This window comes from Nerophis lumbriciformis, linkage group LG26, assembly GCF_033978685.3.
Source record: "Nerophis lumbriciformis linkage group LG26, RoL_Nlum_v2.1, whole genome shotgun sequence".
Classification (NCBI taxonomy): Eukaryota; Metazoa; Chordata; class Actinopteri; order Syngnathiformes; family Syngnathidae; genus Nerophis; species Nerophis lumbriciformis.
Genome location: NC_084573.2, coordinates 13544429 through 13560000, shown reverse-complemented (window position 1 = coordinate 13560000; position 15572 = coordinate 13544429). Strand labels below are relative to the sequence as shown.

The 15572-nt window shown below is 41.4% G+C and overlaps 1 protein-coding gene across 2 annotated transcripts in view; it reads right to left on the bottom strand.

Annotated features, from left to right (window-relative positions):
- LOC133623876 (glutamate receptor ionotropic, kainate 2-like) overlaps window positions 1–15572 on the bottom strand; it is a 333817-nt gene that overhangs the window by 219546 nt on the left and 98699 nt on the right. The window contains exons 2-3 of one of the 2 annotated variants that reach the window (XM_061987340.2): window positions 9855–10022; window positions 742–1005 (exon numbers count right to left, since the gene is read on the bottom strand). In XM_061987340.2, coding sequence (XP_061843324.2) covers window positions 742–1005; window positions 9855–10022 — 432 coding nt within the window. The remainder of the gene's footprint in view (window positions 1–741; window positions 1006–9854; window positions 10023–15572) is intronic. The other variant, XM_072916258.1, reaches the window with a different exon arrangement.

Below are 15572 nucleotides of genomic sequence, written 5' to 3'. Positions count from 1 at the left end.
CAAGCGGTGGAAAATGGATGGATGGATGGATGGATGGATGGATGGATATATATATATATATATATATATATATGCTAAATAGAATGAAAGGATTGATGCATTTTGAGCAGAAAACATTGAATACATTCATAGTGTTACTTGTCAACCACCGCAGAACTTAGTCTATTTCCCTTGCATTAAGCTGCCATCCCGCCGAAAAGCTCGTAAATTGTGTACTATTTGAACGCCGTTAACTTCGCCGGAGCAATTACCTTTGCGCTCGTAAAAATATCACGCGGCTAAAATACAACTGGGCTCTTAAAACTCACATTATGAGGGCCTTCATAAAGCGTACGGGGGAGACAAAATGGCTCGTAGCTCGCCGCCGCCCCCCCCCCTCGGAGATCAAGTGTCTGCGCGTTATTAATGGCGGCTGTCACGGCGCACACAGAGCGACGCCGCGTTGCATTAATCTGAAGAGACACTGGCTCATTGTGCGTAATGTGTTTCTCTCTCTTTCTGCTTTTTGGGTTATGCCCGCCGCCGCCTTCTCTCCAGGAAGACTGACACGTGCTGCACCTGCAGGACCGAGGCGGAAGAGTAAGCTATTGATTTTTGAATTAACCTGACAGGTGGCAAAGAACTCGCCGGACTCTGAGCGTCCACGTTGCTCTTTTTGCCTCTTGTTAGCGCTTCCAAGCATCAATGGATAACGCAGACCCCCTGACATAAAAAAAAAGGAGATGAGCAGTGAGCAGTTACCTGTACCTGTGCTGTCGTCATACACCACAGTGACGGTCCGCCACTTGAAGAAGTGCACCAGGTCCAGGATGGCTCGGCTGAGAGAGGAAAAGTCCGGGTACAGGCTGACGTAGTACGAGTCCCTGTTGTCCGACACTTGGTGTTTCCACTTGGTCTGGACGTGGGGCACCCCCAGAGCGTTGCAAATGGACTGGACGGCGTTGGCCGACGAGCTGTGGGACGGCCCGAAGATGGCCGCCACTCCCAGGGACAGCTGGTCGCATGCTGGTGGGAGGATTGAAAGAAGAATGGAAATCTGTGAATTTTCTTGTTGTAATGTTACTTACTGAGAGCCTCAGAAAGCCCCCAAGACACATTTTGGACCCCTCCGTATATGTACAGTATACAGCAGACCTGGGCAAATTAAGGCTAACGGCCCCGTTAAGCTTTTCAATCTGGCCCGCCGGACATTCTCAAATATTTTTTTTAGATCTTTAAGATGGAAACTGTAGCTGCCATTATGATGTGCAGTAGAGATAAATGCTTTAAAATGTAATATTGGAAATTATCGGTATCGGTTTCAAAATTATCGGTATCGGTTTCAAAAAGTAACATTTATGTCATGACTTGAACTATGGCGTGGTTTGTTCTCCCGAGGTGCAAATGATTTGGACCATACGTGGCATGAAGGTGAGGACATATTTATTTTTACTATAACAAAAAGAACAAACTAAAGGCGCGTACAAGGCGGAAGTACAAACTTGACTAATGAAACAAATACTTGCACGTGGGCAAAAAACTAAGGACATGAACAAAAGTCGCTAACTGTGGCATGAATAGAAAAAACTTACTTGGACATGGCATGAAGTGTGCAGAGGTAAACAGAGTGTGACAGGGGTATGAATGCGGATGTCGCCAGGAAGACAAACTGAAAACAATGAACTTAAATACTACAGACATGATTAGTGAAAACAGGTGCGTGACTCAAAACGTGAAACAGGTGCGTGACATGACAGGTGAAAACTAATGGTTGCTATGGTGACAAAACAAACAAAAGTGCACAAAAAGTCCAAAAACAAAACCGAACATGACTAAAACAAAACATGATCACACAGACATGACAATTTATGACTTTTTAAAACGCCGCTGTGTACACGGACATAGGGAGAAGTAAAGAGCGTCAAAAAACCTTAAAGGCACTGCCTGTGCGTGCCGGCCCGGTCACATAATATCTACGGTTTTTCACACACAAGGCATACTTGTTTAACAGCCATCCATTCACGCTGAGGGTGGCCGTATAAACAACTTTAACACTGTTACAAATATGCGCCAAACTGTGAACCCACACCAAACAAGAATGACAAACAAATTTCGGGAGAACATCCGCACGGTAACACAACATAAACACAACAGAACAAATACCCAGAACCCCTTAGCAGCACTAACTCTTTCGGGACACTACAATATACACCAGAGTCTGTTTCTCCCTCATCTGCGGGAGCACCGAGAGGCTCTGCTGTGAGCTTCACAGGACACGCCCCCGCGCTTGCCGCACAGACAGCGCCCACGCGTCGCCGTAACCAGAGACAATCTGCTATCAGCGCACCTGGGTCTAATCAGACAAGCAGCATAAGGACCAGTGGACCCAAGGATCCTTTCGGGAACGTAGTTTCTCAATGGTGTACCCACCCTCCTTTGCCCTCCTACCCTACTTCTCCCTGGATCTCCTTCTGGACTCTGACGCCTCTCTCTGCCCCACGGACCTCACGCAAATCTCGGATCCCTTCTGCGTTGACCTCTTTAGTTTTGTCTGCTTCCTCATTCAACATTTACGGTAACACTCAACAGCTAATCTACACACATAGTCACACACATACGCTCTTGGATTTTGTCACACACCATTCTGTAGTTTATTAGTATTGTTTAGTATTATTATATATTTTAACTATATATATAATAAATCATTGAACATTACAGCCCCTGATGTCTGTTGCCGTCATCTCATACTTCCCAACCCTCCCGGATTTTCCGGGAGACTCCTGAAATTCAGCGCCTCTCCCGAAAACCTCCCGGGACAAATTTTCTCCCGAAAATCTCCCGAAATTCAGGCGGAGCTGGAAGCCACACCCCCTCCAGCTCCATGCGGACCTGAGTGACGTGTCGACAGCCTGTTTTCACGTCCGCTTTCCCACAATATAAACAGCGTGCCTGCCCAATCACATTATAACTGTAGAATGATCGAGGGCGAGTTCTTGGTTTCTTATGTGGGTTTATTGTTAGGCAGTTTCATTAACGTCCTCCCAGCGCGGCAACAACACACAACAGCAGCAGTCACGTTTTCGTCTACCGTAAAGCAGTTCGTCTGCCGTAAACAGCAATGTTGTGACACTCTTAAACAGGACAATACTGCCATCTATTGTACATGCATATGTGACAATAACATCTAGGGCTTTTAGAGAGTGCAGTGCACAACTGCGCACACAACAAGGAGACGAAGCAGAAAGCATCATCAGAGAGGGTGTTCAGCATGGTTAGAAAAATAGTGACAGAGAATAGAACAAGGATGGACAATTCAACCCTTAACTCAACAATGAGTAGATGAGTGTTATGTGTGTGTATATGTGTAAATAAATGTACGGCAGCTGCACTGCAGCAGACAGGGAGAGGCTGCAAAGAGTGGTCAAGACGGCTCAGAAGATCATCGGCCGCCCTCTCCCCTCTCTGACGGACATCTACACCTCCCGCTGCCTCAACAGAGCCAGTGCCATAAGCGGTAGAAAATGGATGGATGGATTGATGGATATATATATATATATATTTATATATATATATATATAAGAAATACTTGACTTTCAGTGAATTCTAGCTATAAATATATATTTATTTTATTTTATATATATATATATATATATATATATATATATATATATATATATATATATATATATATATATATATATATATATATATATATATAAATAAAAGAAATAGTTGAATTTCAGTGTTCATTTATTTACACATATACACACACATAACACTCATCTACTCATTTTTGAGTTAAGGGTTGAATTGTCCATCCTTGTTCTATTCTCTGTCACTATTTTTCTAACCATGCTGAACACCCTCTCTGATGATGCATTGCTGTGTGGCACGCACAAAAGTGCTTTCATCAAATGCACTAGATGGCAGTATTGTCCTGTTTAAGAGTGTCATAACATTGCTGTTTACGGCAGACAAACTGCTTTACGGTAGACGAAAACGTGACTGCTGTTGTTGTGTGTTGTTACCGTGCTGGGAGGACGTTAATGAAACTGCCTAACAATAAACCCACATAAGAAACCAAGAACTCGCCCTCGATCATTCTACACTTATAACGTGATTGGGCAGGCACGTTGTTTATATTGTGGGAAAGCGGACTCGGGTCCGCATGGAGCTGGAGGGGGCGTGGCCTCCAGCTCCGCCTGAATTTCGGGAGATTTTCGGGAGAAATTTTGTCCCGGGAGGTTTTCGGGAGAGGCGCTGAATTTCGGGAGTCTATTTTGATACTTTTCGGTACTTTTCTAAATAAAGGGGACCACAAAAAATTGCATTATTGGCTTTATTTTAACAAAAAATCTTATGGTACATTAAACATACGTTTCTTATTGCAAGTTTGTCCTTAAACAAAAATAAAATAGTGAACATACAAGACAACTTGTCTTTTATTAGTAAGTAAGCAAACAAAGGCTCCTAATTTAGCTGCTGACGTATGCAGTAACATATTGTGTCATTTATCATTCTATTATTTTGTCAAAATTATTAAGGACAAGTGGTAGAAAATGAATTATTAATCTACTTCTTCATTTACTGTTAATATCTGCTTACTTTATCTTTTAACATGTTCTATCTACATTTCTGTTAAGATGTAATAATCACATATTCTTCTGTTGATTGGATACTTTACATTAGTTTTTGGATGATACTACAAATTTGGGTATCAATCAGATACCAAGTAGTTACAGGATCATACATTGGTCATATTCAAAGTCCTCAACTGTCCAGGGACATATTTCCTGAGTTTATAAACATAATATACATTTTTTAAAAACGAAAGAAGATGTGATGCCAAAAAATTATTTTTCAGAGGCGGTATAGTACCGAACATGATTCATTACCGTGCGTGACTGCTCGCTGACTGCTCGCTGTTTCGAAAAAGCTAAGTATCGTTCTAATTGTGTGCTTTTAAAATTGTTCTGCAGCTTTCTTTATTACTTTCTCAACATATTTAGTAGTACTATTTAACTTGCAAATCACCCGATCTCTGTCTCTCCACCCCTCCCGCAGCTAGCTAGCAGCTAGCTGCTAAGCTAACGAAGCTAGCGCGGAGAAAGGCGTCGCCGGGCGCCGGTCAGAAGGAGTCTACTCCTGCACACCGTGACCAGGACTTCTCGGAAGACAGCAGGAACTTCACTCGGTGACAGAAAACACCGTGAGTATGGCTTCCTGCGCGTCTTGCACCTTACTCACGGAGAGGCTGGCTCTGCTAGAGGGCCGTGTCCGCCAGTTAGAGCAGAGTAATCTCGTAACTTTAGATGTTGCGGACACATCTGCTAGCGTTAGCTGTAGCGAGCTAACTAGCCCAGCCTGTAGTAGTCCTAAGCGGCCTACAAGCTACGGTGTACCGGTTGAGACGCATAATAGATTTAGCTTTTTAGCTAGTCCTACACCCCAGTCTACCGGGCACCACACCTTAGTCATAGGGGACTCCATCACCCGAAACATAAAGCTTAGCAAACCAGCCACAATTAAGTGCATCCCGGGGGCCCGAGCACCTGACATTGAGGCTAATCTTAGGGAGCTAACTCGCAACAGGCCTAGTAAACACGTACGACAGGCTAATCGCACCACTAGTTATGCGAATATAGTTGTACACGTTGGCTCCAATGACACTAGAATGAGACAGTCAGAGATTACAAAGAGAAACATAGCCAGGACTTGTGATCTCGCTAGAAAGATGTCCAGGCATCGAGTAATTGTCTCTGGCCCCCTGCCTGCGAGAGGCAATGATGAGAGATATAGCAGATTAGTCTCGCTTAACAAGTGGCTGGCTAGCTTCTGTAGACAACAGGGACTAACGTTTATTGATAATTGGCCCTCTTTCTGGGGCAAACCAGGCTTGCTGATGAGGGACGGCCTTCACCCTAACCAGGAAGGCGCCATCATCCTGTCTAAGAATATAGACTACTGTTTAAGTCACATTTGACTAACTACACTAGAGCAAGCCCGGTCACAGGCAATTACAGAGCCTGCTAGTCCGGGTGAGGAGTCAGTTAAGCTAGAACTAGCCAGCACCAGGCTGGATAATTCCTGTACGCATAGCAATTTTCTTAGAATAACACACAACTCACATAATGTGTTTTCTGTTGTGAATGTGTCCGGGGTAGATATGCATTCTACTGAGGTGGCAAATCATGATGCGTTCAGTCGATCGCAGCATCAAGTAAACAATCTGAAAATTCCCGTCGTATCAATTCCTAGATATGGTCAAAACTATTTAAAGTGCACTACGTATAATAAACGCAACATTATTAATATTTCTACTACGGATAATTTAAACAAAAACTCGTCAAAACAGCCCAATACTTATAATATGGGCTTTTTAAACATAAGATCATTGTCTCCCAAAACGTTATTAGTTAATGAGGTCATTAGAGACAACAATCTTAACGTCATTGGTCTTAGCGAAACCTGGCTCAAACCAGACAAATTTTTTGCGCTAAATGAGGCATCTCCTCCTAACTATACGAATGCACATATTGCCCGTCCCCTTAAAAGGGGTGGGGGGGTCGCACTAATATACAATGAAAACTTTAACCTTACCCCTAACCTAAATAATAAATACAAATCGTTTGAGGTGCTTACTATGAGGTCTGTCACACCGCTGCCTCTCGATATGGCTGTTATCTACCGCCCCCCAGGGCCCTACTCGGACTTTATTAATGAATTCTCAGAGTTCGTTGCTGATCTAGTGACGCACGCAGACAATATAATCATAATGGGGGACTTTAATATCCATATGAATAACCCATCGGACCCTCAGTGCGTGGCGCTCCAGACTATAATTGATAGCTGTGGTCTTACACAAATAATAAATGAACCTACGCATCGCAACGGCAATACGATAGATCTAGTGCTGGTCAGGGGTGTCACCACCTCCAAAGTTATGGTACTCCCGTATACTAAAGTAATGTCCGATCATTACCTTATAAAATTCGAAGTTCTGACTCATTGTCAACAAACTAATAATAATAATAACTGCTATAGCAGCCGCAACATTAATGCCGCCACAACGATGACTCTTGCTGACCTACTGCCTTCGGTAATGGCACCATTCCCAAATTATGTCGGCTCTATTGATAACCTCACTAACAACTTTGACAATGCCCTGCGCAAAACCATTGATAGTATAGCACCGCTAAAACAAAAAAGGGCCCCTAAAAGGCGCACCCCATGGTTTACAGAGGAAACCAGAGCTCATAAATTATCATGTAGAAAGTTGGAACGCAAATGGCGCGCGACCAAGCTTGAGGTTTTCCATCAAGCATGGAGTGATAGTTTAATATCGTATAAACGCATGTTTACCTTAGCTAAAGCTAAATATTACTCAAATCTCATCCGCCTCAACAAAAACGACCCTAAATTTTTGTTTAGTACAGTAGCATCGCTAACCCAACAAGGGACTCCTCCCAATAGCTCCACCCACTCGGCAGATGACTTTATGAATTTATTTAATAAGAAAATTGAACTCATTAGAAAGTAGATTAAAGACAACGCATCCCAGCTACAACTGGGTTCTATGAACACAGATACAACTGTATCTACGACGGATACTGCAATACAAAATAGTCTCTCTCTTTTTGATGAAATAACATTAGAGGAACTATTACAGCGTGTAAGTGGGATAAAACAAACAACATGTTTACTTGACCCACTTCCTGGGAAACTTATCAAGGAGCTTTTTGTATTATTAGGTCCATCAGTGCTAAATATTTTAAACTTATCACTTTCCTCTGGCACTGTTCCCCTAGCATTCAAGAAAGCGGTTATTCATCCTCTGCTCAAAAGACCTAACCTTGATCCTGACCTCATGGTAAACTACCGACTGGTGTCCCACCTTCCCTTTATTTCGAAAATCCTCGAAAAAATTGTCGCACAGCAGCTAAATGAACACTTAGTGTCTAACAATCTCTGTGAACCTTTTCAATCCGGTTTCAGGGCAAATCACTCTACGGAGACAGCCCTCGCAAAAATGACTAATGATCTACTGCTAACGATGGATTCTGATGCGTCATCTATGTTGCTGCTTCTTGATCTTAGCGCTGCTTTCGATACCGTCGATCATAATATTTTATTAGAGCATATCAAAACACGTATTGGTATGTCAGACTTAGCTTTGTCGTGGTTTAACTCTTATCTTACTGACAGGATGCAATGCGTCTCCCATAATAATGTGACCTCGGACTATGTTAAGGTAACGGGCGGAGTTCCTCAGGGTTCGGTTCTTGGCCCTGCACTCTTTAGTATTTACATGCTGCCGCTAGGTGACATCATACGCAAATACGGTGTTAGCTTTCATTGTTATGCTGATGACACCCAACTCTACATGCCCCTAAAGCTGACCAACACGCCGGATTGTAGTCAGCTGGAGGCGTGTCTTAATGAAATTAAACAATGGATGTCCGCTAACTTCTTGCAACTCAACGCCAAGAAAACGGAAATGCTGATTATCGGTCCTGCTAAACACCGACATTTATTTAATAATACCACCTTAACATTTGACAACCAAACAATTACACAAGGCGAATCAGTAAAGAATCTGGGTATTATCTTCGACCCAACTCTCTCGTTTGAATCACACATTAAGAGTGTTACTAAAACGGCCTTCTTTCATCTCCGTAATATCGCTAAAATTCGTTCTATTTTATCCACTAGCGACGCTGAGATCATTATTCATGCGTTCGTTACGTCTCGTCTCGACTACTGTAACGTATTATTTTCGGGTCTCCCTATGTCTAGCATTAAAAAATTACAGTTGGTACAAAATGCGGCTGCTAGACTTTTGACAAGAACAAGAAAGTTTGATCATATTAGGCCTATACTGGCTCACCTGCACTGGCTTCCTGTGCACTTAAGATGTGACTTTAAGGTTTTACTACTTACGTATAAAATACTACACGGTCTAGCTCTGTCCTATCTTGTCGATTGCATTGTACCATATGTCCCGGCAAGAAATCTGCGTTCAAAGAACTCCTGCTTATTAGTGATTCCCAGAGCCCAAAAAAAGTCTGCGGGCTATAGAGCGTTTTCTATTCGGGCTCCAGTACTATGGAATGCCCTCCCGGTAACAATTAGAGATGCTACCTCAGTAGAAGCATTTAAGTCCCATCTTAAAACTCATTTGTATACTCTAGCCTTTAAATAGCCCCCCTGTTAGACCAGTTGATCTGCCGTTTCTTTTCTTTTCTCCTCTGCTCCCCTTTTCCTTGAGGGGGGGGGGGGGCACAGGTCCGGTGGCCATGGATGAAGTGCTGGCTGTCCAGAGTCGGGACCCGGGGTGGACCGCTCGCCTGTGCATCGGCTGGGAACATCTCTGCGCTGCTGACCCGTCTCCGCTCGGGATGGTGTCCTGCTGGCCCCACTATGGACTGGACTCTTACTATTATGTTGGATCCACTATGGACTGGACTCTCACAATATTATGTCAGACCCACTCGACATCCATTGCTTTCGGTCTCCCCTAGAGGGGGGGGGGTTACCCACATATGCGGTCCTCTCCAAGGTTTCTCATAGTCATTCACATCGACGTCCCACTGGGGTGAGTTTTTCCTTGCCCGTATGTGGGCTTTGTACCGAGGATGTCGTTGTGACTTGTGCAGCCCTTTGAGACACTTGTGATTTAGGGCTATATAAATAAAGATTGATTGATTGATTGATTGATTGATTAGTATCGCGTTACTATACTAATACCGGTAAACCGTACAACCCTAATATATATATGTATACATAGATAGATCAATATATCGGCCCCCAGACACAAAAAAACAATTGCCCGGGCCTGGTCTACAGTATGAATCATAAAGGCTTTTGTGGCTCACCTTTCCTGGAAGCTTCAAAGCTGTCAAAGATGTTTATTCTCTGGATGTCATAGGTCAGCGTGGTGTTGGGGAGCAAGGTGCGGTTCCTGTTGATTGTGTTCAAGGCAAATTTAAAGGCTAGTTCCTCCGCTCCCGAGGGGCCACTCTCGATGGATTCGAATATTCCCCCTGCAGGTAAGAAAGACAATATTGATAATGAATATTTGTCACCTTTGAAATCAAGTTCAGTATGAAACTGGTCAAATTTCATTCAAATCTACAAACCCCGTTTCCATATGAGTTGGGAAATTGTGTTAGATGTAAATATAAACGGAATACAATGATTTGCAAATCATTTATAACCCATATTCAATTGAATATGCTACAAAGACAACATATTTGATGTTCAAACTGATAAACATTTCTTTTTTTTGCAAATAATCATTAACTTTAGAATTTGATGCCAGCAACACGTGACAAAGAAGTTGGGAAAGGTGGCAATAAATACTGATAAAGTTGAGGAATGCTCATCAAACACTTATTTGGAACATCCCACAGGTGTGCAGGCTAATTGGGAACAGGTGGGTGCCATGATTGGGTATAAAAACAGCTTCCCAAAAAATGCTCAGTCTTTCACAAGAAAGGATGGGGCGAGGTACACCCCTTTGTTCACAACTGCGTGAGCAAATAGTCAAACAGTTTAAGAACAACGTTTCTCAAAGTGCAATTGCAAGAAATTTAGGGATTTCAACATCTACGGTCCATAATATCATCAAAAGGTTCAGAGAATCTGGAGAAATCACTCCACGTAAGCGGCATGGCCGGAAACCAACATTGAATGACCGTGACCTTCGATCCCTCAGACGGCACTGTATCAAAAATCGACATCAATCTCTAAAGGATATCACCACATGGGCTCAGGAACACTTCAGAAAACCACTGTCACTAAATACAGTTAGTCGCTACATCTGTAAGTGCAAGTTAAAGCTCTACTATGCAAAGTGAAAGCCATTTATCAACAACATCCAGAAACGCCGCCGGCTTCTCTGGTCCCAAGATCATCTAAGATGGACTCATGCAAAGTGGTCTGACGAGTCCACATTTCAAATTGTTTTTGGAAATATTCGACATCTTGTCATCTGGAACAAAGGGGAAACGAGCCATCCAGACTGTTATCGACGCAAAATGTAAAAGCCAGCATCTGTGATGGTATGGGGGTGCATTAGTGTCCAAGACATGGGTAACATACACATCTGTGAAGGCGCCATTAATGCTGAAAGGTACATACAGGTTTTGGAACAACAAATGCTGCCATCTAAGCGCCGTCTTTTTCATGGACGCCCCTGCTTATTTCAGCAAGACAATGCCAAGCCACATTCAGCATGTGTTACAACAGCGTGGCTTCGTAAAAAAAGAGTCCGGGTACTTTCCTGGCCCCCCTGCAGTCCAGACCTGTCTCCAATCGAAAATCTGTGGCGCATTATGAAGCGTAAAATACGACAGCGGAGACCCCGGACTGTTGAACGACTGAAGCTCTACATAAAACAAGAATGGGAAATAATTCCACTTTCAAAGTTTCAACAATTAGTTTCCTCAGTTCCCAATCGTTTGAGTGTTGTTAAAAGAAAAAGTGATGTAACACAGTGGTGTACATGCCCTTTCCCAACTACTTTGGCACATGTTGCAGCCATGAAATTCTAAGTTATTTAATATTTGCAAAAAAAAAAAAAGTTTATGAGTTTGAACATCAAATATCTTGTCTTTGTAGTGCATTCAATTGAATATGGGTTGAAAAGGATTTGCCAGTCATTGTATTCCGTTTATATTTACATCTAACACAATTTCCCAACTCATATGGAAATGGGGTTTGTAGAATATAAAATGTGTTTTCAGTTAGTTCACCTTTTTTTGTTAAGTACATAACTCTGCATGTGTTCATTCATAGTTTTGATGCATTCAGTGACAATCTACAATGTAAATAGTCATGAACATTAAAAAAAAGGCATTGAATGAGAAGGTGTGTGCAAATTTTTGGCCTGTACTGTAATTCATCATTTCTACAGCCAGTAAAATAATTTACACCTGTACCATAATTAAAGACGTAGTCTGTATGAAATCTTCAGCTCCTGTGTTTATTAAGAAAGCCAGTGAAGCACAACTAGCAGAAGTTATGAGGAAACTTTCTAACTCTCGAGCCAAATACAATCATAACTTGGATACTGGCTTCATGAAACAAAATATAGTCCCATATAAAAAAAAACCATTTGATTAATTTAACTATTCAGGCCAGTAAATTCTCCAACCTTTGGAAAAAAGCCATTATCACATCAATATTCAGAGTAGGAAGACCTGATGACCTTGGTTTTGATTGCCCTATTGTGCCTGTTATATCAAAGGTACTGGAGAAGATGGTAGCAGCACGGTTGATTATCTTGCACACAACTAACTTCTTGGTTATAGACTGAAGTACTCCACATAAATAACTATTTCATTTTTCACAGAAAACCCATTGAAAGCCATCGATTGATGGAGCATGTTTTGTGTTTCTCGACAATAGACACAGTCAACCACAACCTTCTCCTAAGTTGTCTACATCAGTGTTTTTCAACCTTTTTTGAGGCAAGGCACATTTTTTTCATTTAAAAATACAGAGGCACACCACCAGCAGAAAACGTTAAAAAATGAAACTCCACCAGGTCCTCCTCGTGCCTTATTTTGAGTTTGTTGGTGTTTTCCTGTGTGTAGTGCTTTAGTTCTTGTCTTGTGCTGTTATTTTGGTGTTTTCCTGTCGCAGTTTCATGTCTTCCTTTGAGCGCTATTCCCCGCACCTGCTTTGTGTTAGCACGCAAGGCTATTTAAGTTGTTGCTACTCTTCTTTGTGTGGACATTGTTGCTTGCCAAGTCATGTATGGATGTACTTTGTGGATGCCGTCTCTGCTCCACACGCTGCAAGTTTTTGCTGTCGTCCAGCATTCTGTTTCTGTTTACTTTGTAGCCAGTTCAGTTTTACTGTCGTTTTACATAGCCATCCCTCTGCTTCATTGCCTTTTCCTTACCCTTTTGGTCATTTTTGGTTTATGCGTTACATACCTTTTTACCTGCACGCTGTGGTCTGCATATTGGGATCACAGTTCTTCAGTCGAGTTCTACACAGCACGGACACTAAGGAACGGCACAGTATTTGCAGATTATAATTAGAGATGTCCGATAATATCGGCAGGATAAATGCTTTAAAATGTAATATCGGAAATGATCAATATCGTTTTTTTTGGTTTTTTTTTATTAAATCAACATAAAAAACACAAGATACACTTACAATTAGTACACCAACCCAAAAAACCTCCCTCCCCCATTCACACAAAAGGGTTGTTTCTTTCTGTTATTATTATTCTGGTTCCTACATTATATATCAATATATATCAATACAATCTGCAAGGGATACAGTCCGTAAGCACACATGATTGTGCGTACTGCTGGTCCACTAATAGTACTAACCTCTAACAGTTCATTTGACTAATTTTCATTAATTACTAGTTTCTATGTAACTGTTTTTATATTGTTTTACTTTCTTTTTTATTCAAGAAAATGTTTTTAATTTATTTATCTTATTTTATTTGATCAATTTTTAAAAAAAGGACCTTATCTTCACCATACCTGGTTGTCCAAATTAGGCATAATAATGTGTTAATTCCACGACTGTATATATCAGTATCGGTCATTAAGAGTTGGACAATATCGGAATATCGGATATCGGCAAAAAGCCATTATCGGACATCCCTAATTATAATTATTGATTTGCAAAAAATATTTTTTGGACCAATTGGGTGAAGTTGCATAATTTCCCACGGCACACCAGACAATATCTAACGGCACACTAGTGTGACGCGGCACAGTGGTTGAAAAACACTGGTCTACATGAACCAGGCGGTTGACTGGTTTGGGTCATCTTTTTTGGAACAATGCAATGGCAATAACCCAATTAAGGGTCAATACTTGGTCCACTTTTATTTAGCCTTTTTTATGAATCGACTTGCCCTTGTGTTGCCCAGCAACCATAAGCCGACTTTATGCAGATGACGCGATTAATTATACACCAGCCAAGTCACCTAGCGAGGCTGCAGAAGTCCTAACATCCTTGAGGATCTAAATCAGTGGTTCTTAACCTGGGTTCGATTGAACTCTAGGGGTTCGGTGAGTCGGCCTCAGGGGTTCGGCGGAGGTCAAGACACACCCGACTCATCGTGTAAATACAAACTTCTCCCTATCGGCGTATTATGGATACCCCCAAACAATGTTCCCTCTAACTCAGTGGCCTAGTGGTTAGAGTGTCCGCCCTGAGATGGGTAGGTTGTGAGTTCAAACCCCGGCCGAGTCATACCAAAGACCATAAAAATGGGACCCATTACCTCCCTGCTTGGCACTCAGCATCAAAAGTTGGATTTGGGGGTTGAATCACCAAAAATTATTCCCGGACGTGGCACCACTGCCCACTGCTCTCCTCCCCTCCCTGGGGGTGAACAAGGGTGATGGGTGAAATGCAGAGGACACATTTCACCACACCTAGTGTGTGACAATCATTGGTATTTTAACTTAGATGTGCACACTGTGGCCACACCAGCAGCACACCTGTCCCAAACCTGACTAAATACCAAGTTAATGACACCAAAAGGGACAAGCGGTAGAAAATGGATGGCAGCAGTCATTTCCATGGGATTATTTTCTAAAATAAGTGTTTTAGCCCACTTACAATGACAGTAACACATGAGCTCTGTACTAGTATTGTATGTCTGGGTGGGGGTCCTGCTTTGGAAATAATTTGTACCCCTTTCCGATATCGCATTTAGTTCACATTAAAACATTCACATTTTGCACAATGAGATGTAAACATGGGATCATGTGTACATTCCTGTAACGTTCTGTTTGTAAAATATATCTTTATTAGTATTTATTTGATATAATAACATCATTTCATGATTAATATTTATAAATTAAGATTAAATTAAGAAAAAAACATTTATTTTTCACTATAGAAGGGTTCGGTGAAAGCGCATATGAAACTGGTGGGGTTCAGTACCTCCAACAAGGTTAAGAACCACTGATCTAAATCAATGGCTGCAAAAATAATCACCTTACACTTAACTTGCAACAACTGTCTGTATGTGATTTTCAGTTCAAAAACCAAGTGTAAATGGGGCATTCATTATGACTTTGCGAAATGGTGAAATAGAGAGGAAGATAATACAAATAATAACAGAAGAAATGAACAAATTAAAAAGATGGTTTGACAAAAACAGACTATCTTTGAATCTCAGTAAAACTAAAATAATGCTATTTGGTAATCAGTATGTGGAATTAAATTATGGAATGGATTAAGTAAAGAAGTTAAAAATTGTACTGATATGATCCAGTTTAAGAGGTTGTTCAAAATAATAGTGCTTACAGAGTACAAAAAAGAAGAATTATGAGAAATACTTTCAACCTTATTGAAAATAAGATATTCTTCATCTCAGTATGTTAATAATGACTGAATTAATTAATTAATTACATATTACAAAACTGTTGTATACTAATTCATAGATGTTATTTTATTATATAAAAAGGTCAGTAAATGATTCTATATATTTGTAAACGCTTGAAGTGGGAAAGGGGTAGGATTAAATAAGCTTTGCTTCTTCCTACTCCTTTTCGGGCATGATGTAAAATGAAATGATATGAAATTGTGTGATGTATTATGATGTA